Here is a 12,439-nt window from a genome sequence, read left to right as displayed (position 1 = left end):
GCTCCAGAAACACTGGTGCCACTCTCATCTGGGCAATCAAAGCACCTGTACCAGACAACTCCAACTGTAGACCTTCATTCATGAGCTCGAAGAACTGCCTCACCATTGGCCTCCTCTCTGCTGAAATATGGGACAAACTGCCAAGTGATTTCTGGCTTAAGGCGTCTGCCACAACATTCGCCTTACCCGGATGGTACTGGATCTTGCAATCATAGTCACTAAGCAATTCTACCCACCTTCTCTGCCTCATATTCAGTTCTCTCTAACTCAAGATGTACTGCAGGCTTTTATGATCTGTGAAGATCTCACATTTAACTCCATAAAGGTAGTGCCTCCACATTTTGAGTGCAAAGATCACCGCTGCCATCTCTAGGTCATGTGTAGGGTAATTCAACTCGTGCTTCTTTAGCTGTCTAGAAGCATAAGCAATCACCCTTTCATTCTGCATTAGCACACAACCCAGTCCCACACGGGACGCATCGCAAAAGACTGTGAAGTCCTCATTACTAGTCGGCAGAGCTAACACCAGTGCTGAAGTCAACTTCTTCTTTAGCTCCTCAAAGCTCTCTTCACACTGGTCGGTCCACACGAACCTCTGGTTCTTCTTAGTCAATCTGGTCATGGGAGTTGCAATCTTAGAGAAGTCCTGAACGAACCTCCTGTAGTAACCTGCCAAACCCAAGAAACTCTTGATCTCTGTCACCGCAGTGGGTTTAGGCCAGTTAGCTACAGCTTCCACTTTCTTGGGGTCTACTTCGATTCCATTTTCTGACACCACATGTCCCAAGAAAGAGATGCTTCTCAGCCAGAACTCACACTTGGAGAACTTGGCATACAAGCCATGTTCCCTCAAGGTCTGCAGAACTAACCTCAGATGATGGGCATGCTCCTCTACATTCCTGGAATACACTAAGATATCATCTATGAAGACAATAACAAATTGATCCAGGTATTAACTAAACACTCTGTTCATGAGATCCATGAATGCTGCAGGGGCATTGGTTAACCCGAACGACATCACAAGGAACTCATAATGCCCATATCTAGTCCTGAAAGCTGTCTTCGGTACATCCTCTTCCCTTATCCTCAGCTGATGATACCCTGATCTCATATCTATCTTGGAGAAACAACCTGCTCCTGCTAGATGGTCGAATAGATCGTCGATCCTTGGCAACGGGTACTTATTCTTGGTAGTGACCTTGTTCAACTGCCTGTAGTCGATACAAAGTCTAAGGGATCCATCCTTCTTTTTCACAAATAGCACTGGAGCACCCCAAGGTGAGGTACTTGGTCGGATGAAACCCCTATCTACCAGCTCTTGCAACTGCTCTTTCAACTCCTTCAATTCTGCTGGTGCCATCCTGTAGGGAGGGATAGAGATCGGTCTAGTTCCAGGCATCAATTCAATTTCAAACTCTATCTCCCTAGCAGGTGGTAAACCTGGCAGCTCGTCTGGGAAAACATCTAAGAACTCTCTGACCACTGGCACTGAGGCGGGCTCTCTGACATGACTATCTAGCTCTCTCACATGAGCTAGAAAACCCTGACAACCCCTCCTGAGTAGCCTATGAGCCTGTAGGGCTGATATCAAACCTCTAGGTGTACCCCTCCTGTCTCCTCTGAAGACAACCTCTTACCCATCCTGACATCTGAACCTGACTACCTTGTCCCTGCAATCCAAGGTAGCACCATGGGTAGATAGCCAATCCATCCCTAGAATGACGTCAAAATCTGTCAAATCTAGAACCACAAGGTCGGCGGACAAGCATCTTCCCTCCTCAAAAACTGGACTACATTGGCAGACTGACTCTGCCACTGACGGGTCACACTTGGGTCCACTGATCCATAGGGGACACTCTAACCCAGAGACCATCAATCCCAACCTCTCGACGGCCCTCGGAGCAATGAAAGAATGAGATGCACCGGGTCCATTAATGCATACACATCAGAACAACCAATGATGAGATTACCTGACACCACGGTGTTGGATGTGTTTGCCTCCTGCTGAGTCATGGTGAAGATCCGTGCTGGAGCTGACGGGCCCTCACCCCTAAAACCCGCTGAAGAAGAGGCTGCCCCTCTTCCTCTGCCTCTGCCACTAGCCTGAGTCGCGGCTGGAGCTACTGGCTGAGCCACACTACCAGAAGCTGTCTGCTGAGACTGTGCCACAAAAGCTGCCCTAGGACACTCCCGTGCCAAGTGTCCCTCCTGCCCACATCTGAAGCAGGCTGTCGTCCCAATCAGACATACTCCTTTGTGCGGCTTCCCACACTTCTTGCATACTGCATTATCTGCACCTGAGCTCGAGCCACTTCCTAATCCCAGACCAGACTTGATCTTATTCCAGAACTTGTTCTTCTTTGGCTTCTTGGTGGTACTGCTCCACCTCTTACTAGCTGAACTCAGAGAAGAAGAGTCCATCCTTCCCCCACCTGGGGCCTTGGAACCAGAAGGCTGTGCCACTGACTGTTTGACTTTCCCCTCGATGATTGCACTAGCCTCCATCCTCCGAGCCATATCCACTATGGCATGGAAACTCTCCCTCTATGCTGACTGAATCAAGGATGAATACCTGGAATGGAGCTTCATGATATACCTCCTTGACTTTTTCTGATCTGAATCCAGATTTTGCCCGGCAAACGGCAACAGCTCCAAAAACCTGTCTGTGAACTCATCCACACTCATCTCATCCGTCTGCCTCAGCTGCTCGAACTCAATCATCTTCAATTCTCTTAAACTGTCAGGGAAAGCCCATCCTGCAAACTCCTCCCATGATAGGCTGTCCAACCTCGGGTTCACATAGTTTTTAAACCACTCTCGAGCCTTCTTGCATTTTAGTGTGAACCCAACCATCTGAATGGCTCTACTGTCATCAGCTCCTATCTCATCCGTAAGTGTCTTGACCCTCTCAAGGTACACAAACGGGTCATCACCGGTTTCAAACTGGGGAGCACCCAGCTTCAAGAAATCGGTCATCTTGACCTTGCTCCTCCCAGATGAGCTAGGTTTAGGCATTTGGGTTTCTGGGACAGTAGGTGCTGCTGGTGGTGAAGGAGGTGCAGCATCTCCTGGGGTAGGGTTTGCCGTACCTGGATAGAAAGATGGGGGTGGGTACATAGGGTACTGTGGGGCACGGTGGGTAGAAAGGTGGGTATGGCATCTGAGAGTGATAAGGGTTAAAACTGGGGTAATTCGATGTACCTCCCATCGAATACCCGGGATTATGTGAAAAGGGTGGGTAGTAAGGTGGCTGAACAAATCCCGAGGCCTGAGTGCCTCCTTGGGACTCTCCCATTCCCTCTTTCGACATACTTACTCCGAGACTGCCATCCCTCCTCTGATCCACATCCATCTGATCCCCCACATCCTCTGACATATCCCCTTGCACTGTTCCCCTCACTGATCTGCTTCTACCCAGATCCAAAGACCTTCTAAGGTCTCTTACTGCTCTTTCTCTGCTGGACCTACTTGACATTACCCTAGGCAATGCAGGAGGACGGGCATCAATGCCCTCGTCCTGGGGTGGTACTCCAGTCAATCGTGCAGATCGACGAGTTCCTCTCATCCTGTTTTTCTGAAAAACAACATACATCACATATCAAAGCATAATATTAATGCACATGCATAAAATCATGGCATTTCGCATCATCATTCAAGACAGGACTCTTCATCCTATCCTAGTGGACATGATTTTCCTATTGTGCTTGACCTTCTACAACATCTATGAGCCTGACACTCTAGGTCCGACCATATGAAACTAGGGCTCTGATACCAATCTGTAACGACCCGAAAATCGGACGGCTACCAGCGCTAGGATCCAGATCGGCTTAAGGCCGCTGGGACCCGTAGCAAGCCAAACATTCATCCTGAGAACCTGTTTAATCCCATACATGATCAACAACATACATAAAAATTTTGAACTTTTCTTTCCATTCAATCACCAAACTCAACCTGCGCATGCACTATTCATAAACATAAACATTAACCCCACCTTGGAGTCCTTATCAATGCTCCAATGGGGTGACATAGCATAAATTAAGTTTGGTTTACAATAATCATCATTGGACGTTAAGATCATGTACTAGAAAGGGATTAACATAATACTATGGTCAAGCACAACTCTAAACTTTCATAAGCATCATTACATAACATTTCTATATCATACTTTTACATTACATCATATCCATGTCCACATCTAGCTATTACATAATACTTGACTCTACTCCTGCTGACCTCTTGGTCTACCCTATACCTGCAAACCTGGGGGTTAAGGAAGAGGGGTGAGCTATAAAGCCCAGTGAGCAGAATAATTAAACATTCAATTTAAATTTCATGCTTTCATGAAATGCAACATATCACAAACAATTCACATCAAGGATGAACTTGTCACCAATAGCCCACTACTCATTCCAATAGTGCCAGGGGCGTAGACTGGGCCTCACTGGTCTTTCTCTTACATTACATTCATAACATAACATTCCAATATGCCAGGGGCGTAGAATGGGCCTCACTAGTCTTTCTCTTACATAGTGCCAGGGGCGTAGAATGGGCCTCACTGGTCTTCCATACCGTATCACATCATATCATAACGTAGTGTGGCTAAAGGATCATCCAACATTCATCCGCAACAACAACATTTTATGCAATGCAACATATTCGTGAATTCTAATGCAAACACCCTAGTATATCTCATGGCATTCATGATGTGTGTATCATGCTCAGAATTTATTTATTTACTTTGAAAAGAAATAAGGTATTCCACTCACCTCTGGCTGAAGCTCTAACAGACTCAGAAGCAGCTGAACTCGCTGCTGGGGTCCTCGGTTCCTCGGGTCCGAACCTACATAGGCGGACTCAAATGAGGGACCTAACATACATAAACATGACTCTAAAATACTCCCCAAAAACCCCCTAAAACACCTTAAAACAATCACATAAATCATGCAAAGGAGGGCTGAACAGGGCACTTTCGGCGGCAGGTTCGGCTACCGAAAGGCCCTCCAGAGCCGAAAGTCATGCACCTTCGGCGGCACTTTCGGCGGCCGAAGGTTTCCTCCAGAGACGAAACTCATGCATGTTCGGCGGCACTTTCGGCGGCCGAAACTCCCTTCCAGAGCTGAAAGTCCACTTTTGAGGGCAGGGTTCGGCAGCCGATACATGCTACCAAAGGCAGGTTCGGCGGCCGAAAGAGCTTTCGGCTGCCGAACCTGAGTTCTTCCCAAAAGGGCAGAAACTCAGCTCAACATGCATAAACGCCTCCCAACTCATTCAATCATGCATTTTCCTATTCTACAACATGCATACTCAAGCATACAAGCTCCTAGGGGCTTCAAACTATCCTAAACCCCATCTACAACACATCAAACATGCATATCCAACATACATTGTTCAAAAACGCATAGTAAACCCATAAACTCCACATAAACCTACACATGCATTTCTACCCCAAGAAACTTCATAAAACTTACTTAAAACATTAAAGGAACTATGGATCTACTCTTATCTCTTGAAGAACGAGAGGAGAGACGATCCAACTTGGAGATGGGAGAGATCTCAACTCTTTGGTTTCCAAGCTTCCAAAACTCGCTCTTTTGCTCAAATATCTTCAAATCAACATAAAGCTTGTTAAAACATGAAAGATCGAAGGAAAAAACATCTAAGATGAACCATGGGAGAGCAAGAACTCACCGTGGCCGAAAATGGGGAGAAAACTTGCCCGTTTCGGCCATCGAGCTCTTATATAGGGGCTGGCAGACCACCTTTCGGCAGCCTAAAGTGCCTCCAAAACTCATGCAAGTTCGGCGGCCGAATATGAGGTTCGGCGGCCGAACCTTTGAAACTTTCGGAAGCCTAACTTGCCCCCCTAAACCATCCCACGTTCGGCGGCCGAACTTGAGGTTCGGCGGCCGAACCTGGAAATGTCTCCTTGGTCTTTTTCTTTTAAAACTCAATTTCCTTTTTGCTTAAAACCATAAGATACATTAAAACATTTTATAAAAACATGATTTTACCCTTCTCGAGGTTTTCGACATCCGAGATTCCACCGGACGGTAGGAATTTCGATACCGGAGTCTAGCCGGGTATTACAAGGCAGTTCCCGCCAAACCACTCGAGCATTGAATCAAGGCCATAAGGCAAATCTTCGCCAGGCTAGGTCACAAGGCAGTTCCCGCTAGACCACTCGGGCATTGGTCCTATGAATCAAGACCACAAGGAAAATCTTTGTTAGGCCAGGTCACAAAGTAGTTCCCGCCAGACCACTCGGGCGTTGATACCATGAATCAAGGCCACAAAGGAAATCTTTGCTAGACCAAGTCACAAGGTAGTTCCCACTAGACCACCCAGACGCTAGTCCCATGAATTAAGGCCACAAGACAAATCTTCGCTAGGCTAGGTCATAAGGCGTTCCCGCCATACCACTCGAGCGTCGGTCCCACGAATCGAGGTCGCAAGGCAAATCTTCGCCAGGTCACAAGGTGTTTCCGCCAGATCACTCGAGCGTCGATCCCAGGAATCAAGACCATAAGGCAGTTTTCGCCAAGCCATATCACAAGGCAATTTCCATCAGAATACTCGGGTGTTGGTCCCACTAAGCAAGGCCACAAGGCAGTGTTCACTAGGGCAGGCCACGAGACGACTCTCGCCAGACCACGAATGCAGGCTTTGATCCCATCGATAGAGTCGTCTGTGCTAAATAGTCGAAAAAGTGGATATACCAACCCCTAAAAAGATAAAGGATGAAGGTGTCAAACAAAGAACTAGATTGGGTGAAAGACCCTTATTAACAAATTCCCCTAGATGTTCTACACGGAAGGATGGTAGTCTGCCAAGCCATAAGCCTAGGTATTTATCCTACTTTTTGGTAAATTTTTCAAAAATTATTTTGGGCGCTTTAGCCCCTTTCATTCGGTAAAAATGGCAACAACAAAGGAAGCACACAAAAGTGTACAAATATACATTGCAAAAGATTACAAGGAGTCAAAAAGGGACTTGAACAAAATCTCTATTACATCAAAATTCTCTATTACATCAGAATCTTTAAAATTTATCCCATCCTGTGGGAGGGAGCCATTTGAAAAGCCATGCCAAGAGCTATCTCTTCAACTACCTTCCTGGCCTTGCCCTCAAAATCAATCTTGTACAATCCAAACCCCCCAAGGTTCACGTTGCTGAAAAGCCATTATAGTTGGGCTAGATGCAGTCTTCAGTCAGTACACAGAGCTAAGTAGTGTGCTCACACCTTTATGAAGACCCGCCTTCAGCTGCTTTTCGAAGACCATGATGATATCCTCCACACAGATTTGGTTCCCCTCAAGAATAGAAAAAGAAGGACCACCACCCCTCCTTCCCATGAGAAACTGTTGGGAGCCAAAAAAAGAAGAAAGAAGAGTTCTTATACAGTGAAATAGTCGACAAAGCTTTGAATGCGGCGCAGAAGATAAAGGACCTCACGTAAGCGAAGCGATGCTCACATCTAAGATCACGTAACGTGTCCTAAACCGGAAAGGCAAATGGCCACCTTCGAACCTAAAGAGTCGAAGACTAGCGGAGGAACCTTTGATGTTAAAAACATCTGCCCAAAGTAAGCTATGAGTTATCACCATAAAATAGAGGTCACGTGGCAAGGATCTGACAAGTAGGAAACATAGTCCCGTTCAAGGAAAGGGAGACCCGGATACTTTAACACCCGATTTGCAGTCAAGACTCGCCCTCCCCCGATAGGCTGAGTCTAGGCACAAAATTACTGTTATCAGGCACACTCCCATCTCGCTTATAATTACGGGATCACCAACCTATTAACTGGCGATGTCCCTTATCGAATAGCCAGCCACATCATTGCCAGATTCTCAGGAAATGCTATACTAATCTCCATCTTCTTATAATATATAAAGGAAACGATCACAAAGGTAAAGATATGCTATCTCTAATACTATTCAAACTCTAAGTAGTCTATTATATTTTCTCTATTCTTCAAGATATTGACTTGAGCGTCGGAGTGGTTGCCGTGGGCATCCACCACCACCACCTCATGCTTCCTCTCGTGTAGGTTCTAACTAATCACAATACAAATCTATTCCGGCCACGTCATTAATCTAGTCTCAGCAACATCAAGTAGTATTTAGGATCTTTATTTTAATTATTTTTAGTATTAAATACTTTTTATTATTATTATTTTATTATTTTTTATTTTATTTTTCAATATGTCCTCTATCATGAGTTTTGGAATGCTTAGGAGCTCTAATTTTTTGAAGAATAACCAAGTTAAAATGTGAAAGGAAGCACTCAACAACCCCATGTAATTCAACCCATGTAATTCAGGTTGAATTACATGGGGTAAACCCATGTAAATATGGTGACCCCGTGGAATAAAAAAAGGTACGTTTGGATGAACTCAGAAAGTTACACAAGACTATTGAAGATTACACGGAGTGATCTCATGCAATTTAGATCACACTGTAAATTTGGAAGAAGAAAAAGATGTCCAAAATTTACATGGTTCATGCGATCTAAGCAACCTATGTAAATTTTATAGGGGGTCATCAATTTACAAGGTCTGAACCCGTGTGTGATTAGGGCTGTAAATGAACCAAGCTATTCGTGAGCTACTCGAGACTCGACTCGATAAAAGCTCGACCGAGTTCGGCTCGTTTTTTAAACGAGCCAAGCTCGAGCTCAATTTTGAGGCTCGTCACCTAAACGAGCTGAGCTTGAGCTCAATAGTATTCGGCTCGTTAAGACTCGTGAGCTGGCTCGTTTTTAGGCTCGCGAGCTGGCTCCTGGTGGCTCATTGAACAAGCTCGCGAGCTGGCTCGTTGAGAAGGCTCGCAAGCTGGCTCGTTGAGAAGGCTCGCTAGCTGGCTCGTTGAAAAGGCTCGCGAGCTGGCTCGTTGAGAATGCTCGTGAGTAATATTGTTTAAATAAACTGGTGAACTAATTTGTTAAATAAATTTATGAACAAGTTGATATATTATTAAAAAAATAAAAATAACTATAAAGTTATAAAATTTAAACTATTATAAATACTTGAAAATTATTTGAAAATTACAAATAATTAAGATTAATTATTATAATTAGTATTCTTTAAAATTAAATTATAAAAATCTTTTGTATATAATTATTATAATAAGATTCCATAAAATTAATGTATAATCACAAATAATTAATATTAATTATTATAATAAGTATTTTTTAAAATTATAGTATTACATGATAAATTGAGTTGTAAAAATTATATATATTTTAAAATTAAAGTATAATTATAAAAAGATTTTGTATATAATTAAGCATACAATATAAAAGATGATAATAATTATCAAAGTATATTAATAATAATTAATTAAGTAGACAATGTATATTAATCAAGTATTATTACTTAAAAATTTTAACTAAACATTATTAGTTAAAGTATCAAAGCATTATTGGTTAAAAATAATAATTATCGACAATAGTTTTCGGTTTCTGACATTTCGTTTTCAAATTTAATCTTAACCAAATATTATTGGTTAAAAGTTTTAACTTAAAAAAATCTAATCAGTCCTATATCAATACTATAAATAATTAAAAATCACATTTTTAAAAATTACAAATAAGAATAAGTACTTTTTAATATTATTATTCAAGTAGTATTACTTGATAAATTGAATTGTAAAACTAGATACTTTTTAAAATTAAAGTATAATTATCAAAATCTAGATACTACTATAAATATTTAATTAATCATTATTAATATATTTATATAATTATTACTAAAAATTTATAATTTTAATTAAAATAATATAATTTTAAATCAAATACTCTAATTATATAAAAAAAAATATTTTTATAACCTATTAATTAAATTATGTAATTAATTAATTATAAATAAATACATTTTCATTAAAATTGGATAGTTTTAATCAAAACTACCTAGTTTTAATCAAAACTACCTAGTTTTAATCAAAACTACGTAGTTTTGTGTAACTAATAATAACCTAACTAATCATATAACCTAATAATATTAGTTTTAACCAAAATTAATATTATTATTTATTCAATTCAAACTTCTGTTGCCGCCGCATGCTAGCACCATCCCACCACTCACCTTTTGCTGCTGCCGCATGCCAACACCATCCCACCACTCACCTTCTGCCGCATGCCAATCATAGCCTCACCTTCTACCGCATGCCAATCACAGCCTCACTTTCTGCTGCATGCCAATCATAGTGTTCTAAGACCCATCACATTGCTGGAGGACATTGTTGAATCCATAGCTATCACTGTGAGCCACGTCCCGCCATTCCGTCGATCGGATCTAATGTAAATATAATTTATTATCTTTATTATTATAATTTATATTTAATTTTTTAAATTTATGATCATTATTATTAGTATCTAACTTTTTAATTTCCTACACCTTTAATATAACATATTAATCGCAGTAGAATAAAAACTTTTAATAAATAATCTCCATACTTTTAGCCTATTAGGATAGGAGCTTCTGTAACAATAAAATAAGCAGTGCATTTAACAGATATGAAGTTAGGTTAACCTTACTATCAAAACAGATGTGAAATTAGTCTCAAGACCTTTTTTTTTCTTATAAAAGATAGCAAATCCATTAGAAGAATGTTTTCTTAATGCCCTGTAGGAAAAGAGAGATTGAAATGCTCTATAGCAACTTTTCCTAAAATTGAAAAATTTGGGTACGGTTTGTTTCTTTTTTTGGTCGTGTTAATTATCCTGAACAAGGCTCACATGCATATGTTTTTTTTTATATTATATATATTAAAGTATTTTGTTTTCAGGATTTCCTACTGTCCTTCTACTAACTTGTTTGTATACCATTTGGATAAAATTATTTCTATTAATTTGAATCATCTATATTTATTGTATGTTCATTAATTATGAATACATAATTGATATGATACATTATTGTAAAATGGACTTGTATATTTAATAAAATTAACATGTAGTTTTTTTTAACAGAATGTCAAACGCAAATTCGAATGAATTAAGTATTCCTATTGATCAAGTGCCTTCTGTTATTTTTCTTTCTATTCAAGATTCATCTACAAGTCCAGCCATGGATGATGCCACTACAAATGTTGATGAATCAAATCAAAATAAAGAAAAAGAAGATGAGGAAAGTCCATTTTGTCCGAAAAAAAGGAAGCGAACTTCAAAAGTGTGGACTGAGTTCAAGGAAATTTCACTTTCTGATGGAACAGTGAAGGCAGAATGTATTCATTGCAAGCACTAACTTGGAGTGTGCAAAACTGGTGCCACAACACACTTGCTTAGACATTTAAAGAGTTGCCTAAGAAGGAAGGTGAATTTGAATGGGCAACAATAACTCAACATCACAACAACCATAGCTGAGACAGAAAGTGTGACTTCTGTGCAAAATTTTAAATATGACCATGCAAAAGTAAGAGAAGTCATTGCTCATATGATTCTTGTTCATGAGTTGTCATTCAGCTTTGTAGAGTATGAGGTCTTCAATTTGTTAATGAGAACCGCAACTCCATATTATCAGAAGGTTAGTCGTGCAACTGCAAGGAAAGATTGTTTTTCTACGTATGAAATTGAGAAGAAGAAAGTGAAAGCATTATTGAAGGACACTGACAAGGTTAGTGTAACTATGGATTTATGGAAGTCTGGGCAGCACATTTCATACATGGTTGTTACTGCCCATTTTGTGGACTCTGAATGGAAGTTACAAAAACGTACTTTGAATTTTTGTGATGTCCCACCACCTCATACAGGTGTTGTTATATGTGATGTGCTACAAAAATGCTTAGTTGAATGGGGCATCGAAGATAAGGTATGGACTATTAGTGTTGATAATGTCAGTTATAATGATGTTGCTGTTAGGATGTTGAAGGATAATCTTGCTTACAAGAATAGTCTTGCACTTCATGGTAAATTATTTCATGTGAGATGTTGTGCACATATTTTGAATTTATTGGTACAAGATGGTTTGTCTGAGATTGCATATATAATTAAAAATGTGCGTGAAAGTGTAAAACATCTTGTTGATTCTGAGTCTCGCCGTTTAATTTTTAGTGAAATTGCAAAGCTATTGAAATTACCTTCCAAGAAGCTTCTTTTAGATTGTGGCACAAGGTGGAATGCAACTTATTTCATGCTATCAGTTGCTTTGAAGTTTAAAGATATCTTTCCTTGATATCAGCAAAGAGATTCAAGTTATACATATTTGCCTAATGAGGATGATTGGCAAAAGGTTAAGGAAGTGTGTTCTTTTCTTGAAGAATTTAATGAAGTTACCAATGTCATTTCAGGTACTGAATATCCAACTTCAAATCTATTTCTTCCTGAACTTCATTAAATAAAAAAATTATTAGATGAAGCACATGAAAATGAGAATATTTATATGAAAGCCATGGTTGGTAAGATGAAATGTAAATTTGATAAGTATTGGGGTGATTGTAATTTGTTG

The 12,439-nt window shown here is 40.5% G+C and overlaps 1 protein-coding gene across 1 annotated transcript; it reads left to right on the top strand.

Moving 5' to 3' along the window:
- Positions 1 to 10,966: 10,966 nt before the first annotated feature.
- On the top strand, positions 10,967 to 12,166 carry LOC110618977 (zinc finger BED domain-containing protein RICESLEEPER 2). Its single transcript, XM_021762243.1, has 2 exons — positions 10,967 to 11,219; positions 11,355 to 12,166. The coding sequence occupies exons 1-2, from the start codon at positions 10,967 to 10,969 to the stop codon at positions 12,164 to 12,166; spliced, it is 1,065 nt and encodes a 354-aa protein (XP_021617935.1).
- The last annotated feature ends 273 nt before the right edge of the window (positions 12,167 to 12,439 follow it).

This window comes from Manihot esculenta, chromosome 7 (genome assembly GCF_001659605.2).
Source record: "Manihot esculenta cultivar AM560-2 chromosome 7, M.esculenta_v8, whole genome shotgun sequence".
NCBI lineage: Eukaryota > Viridiplantae > Streptophyta > Magnoliopsida > Malpighiales > Euphorbiaceae > Manihot > Manihot esculenta.
The sequence above is the reverse complement of the archived record's forward strand: the minus strand, read 5'-3'. Positions and strand labels throughout refer to the sequence as shown.

What these genes read in the sequence shown, in the direction of transcription:
- LOC110618977 (XM_021762243.1), top strand. Translation starts at nt 10,967, where the DNA reads ATGTCAAACGCAAATTCGAATGAATTAAGTATTCCTATTGATCAAGTG. An exon ending in TGGAACAGTGAAGGCAGAAT is followed by an intron (nt 11,220 to 11,354) that starts GTATTCATTGCA and finishes CAACAACCATAG; the next exon opens with CTGAGACAGAAAGTGTGACT.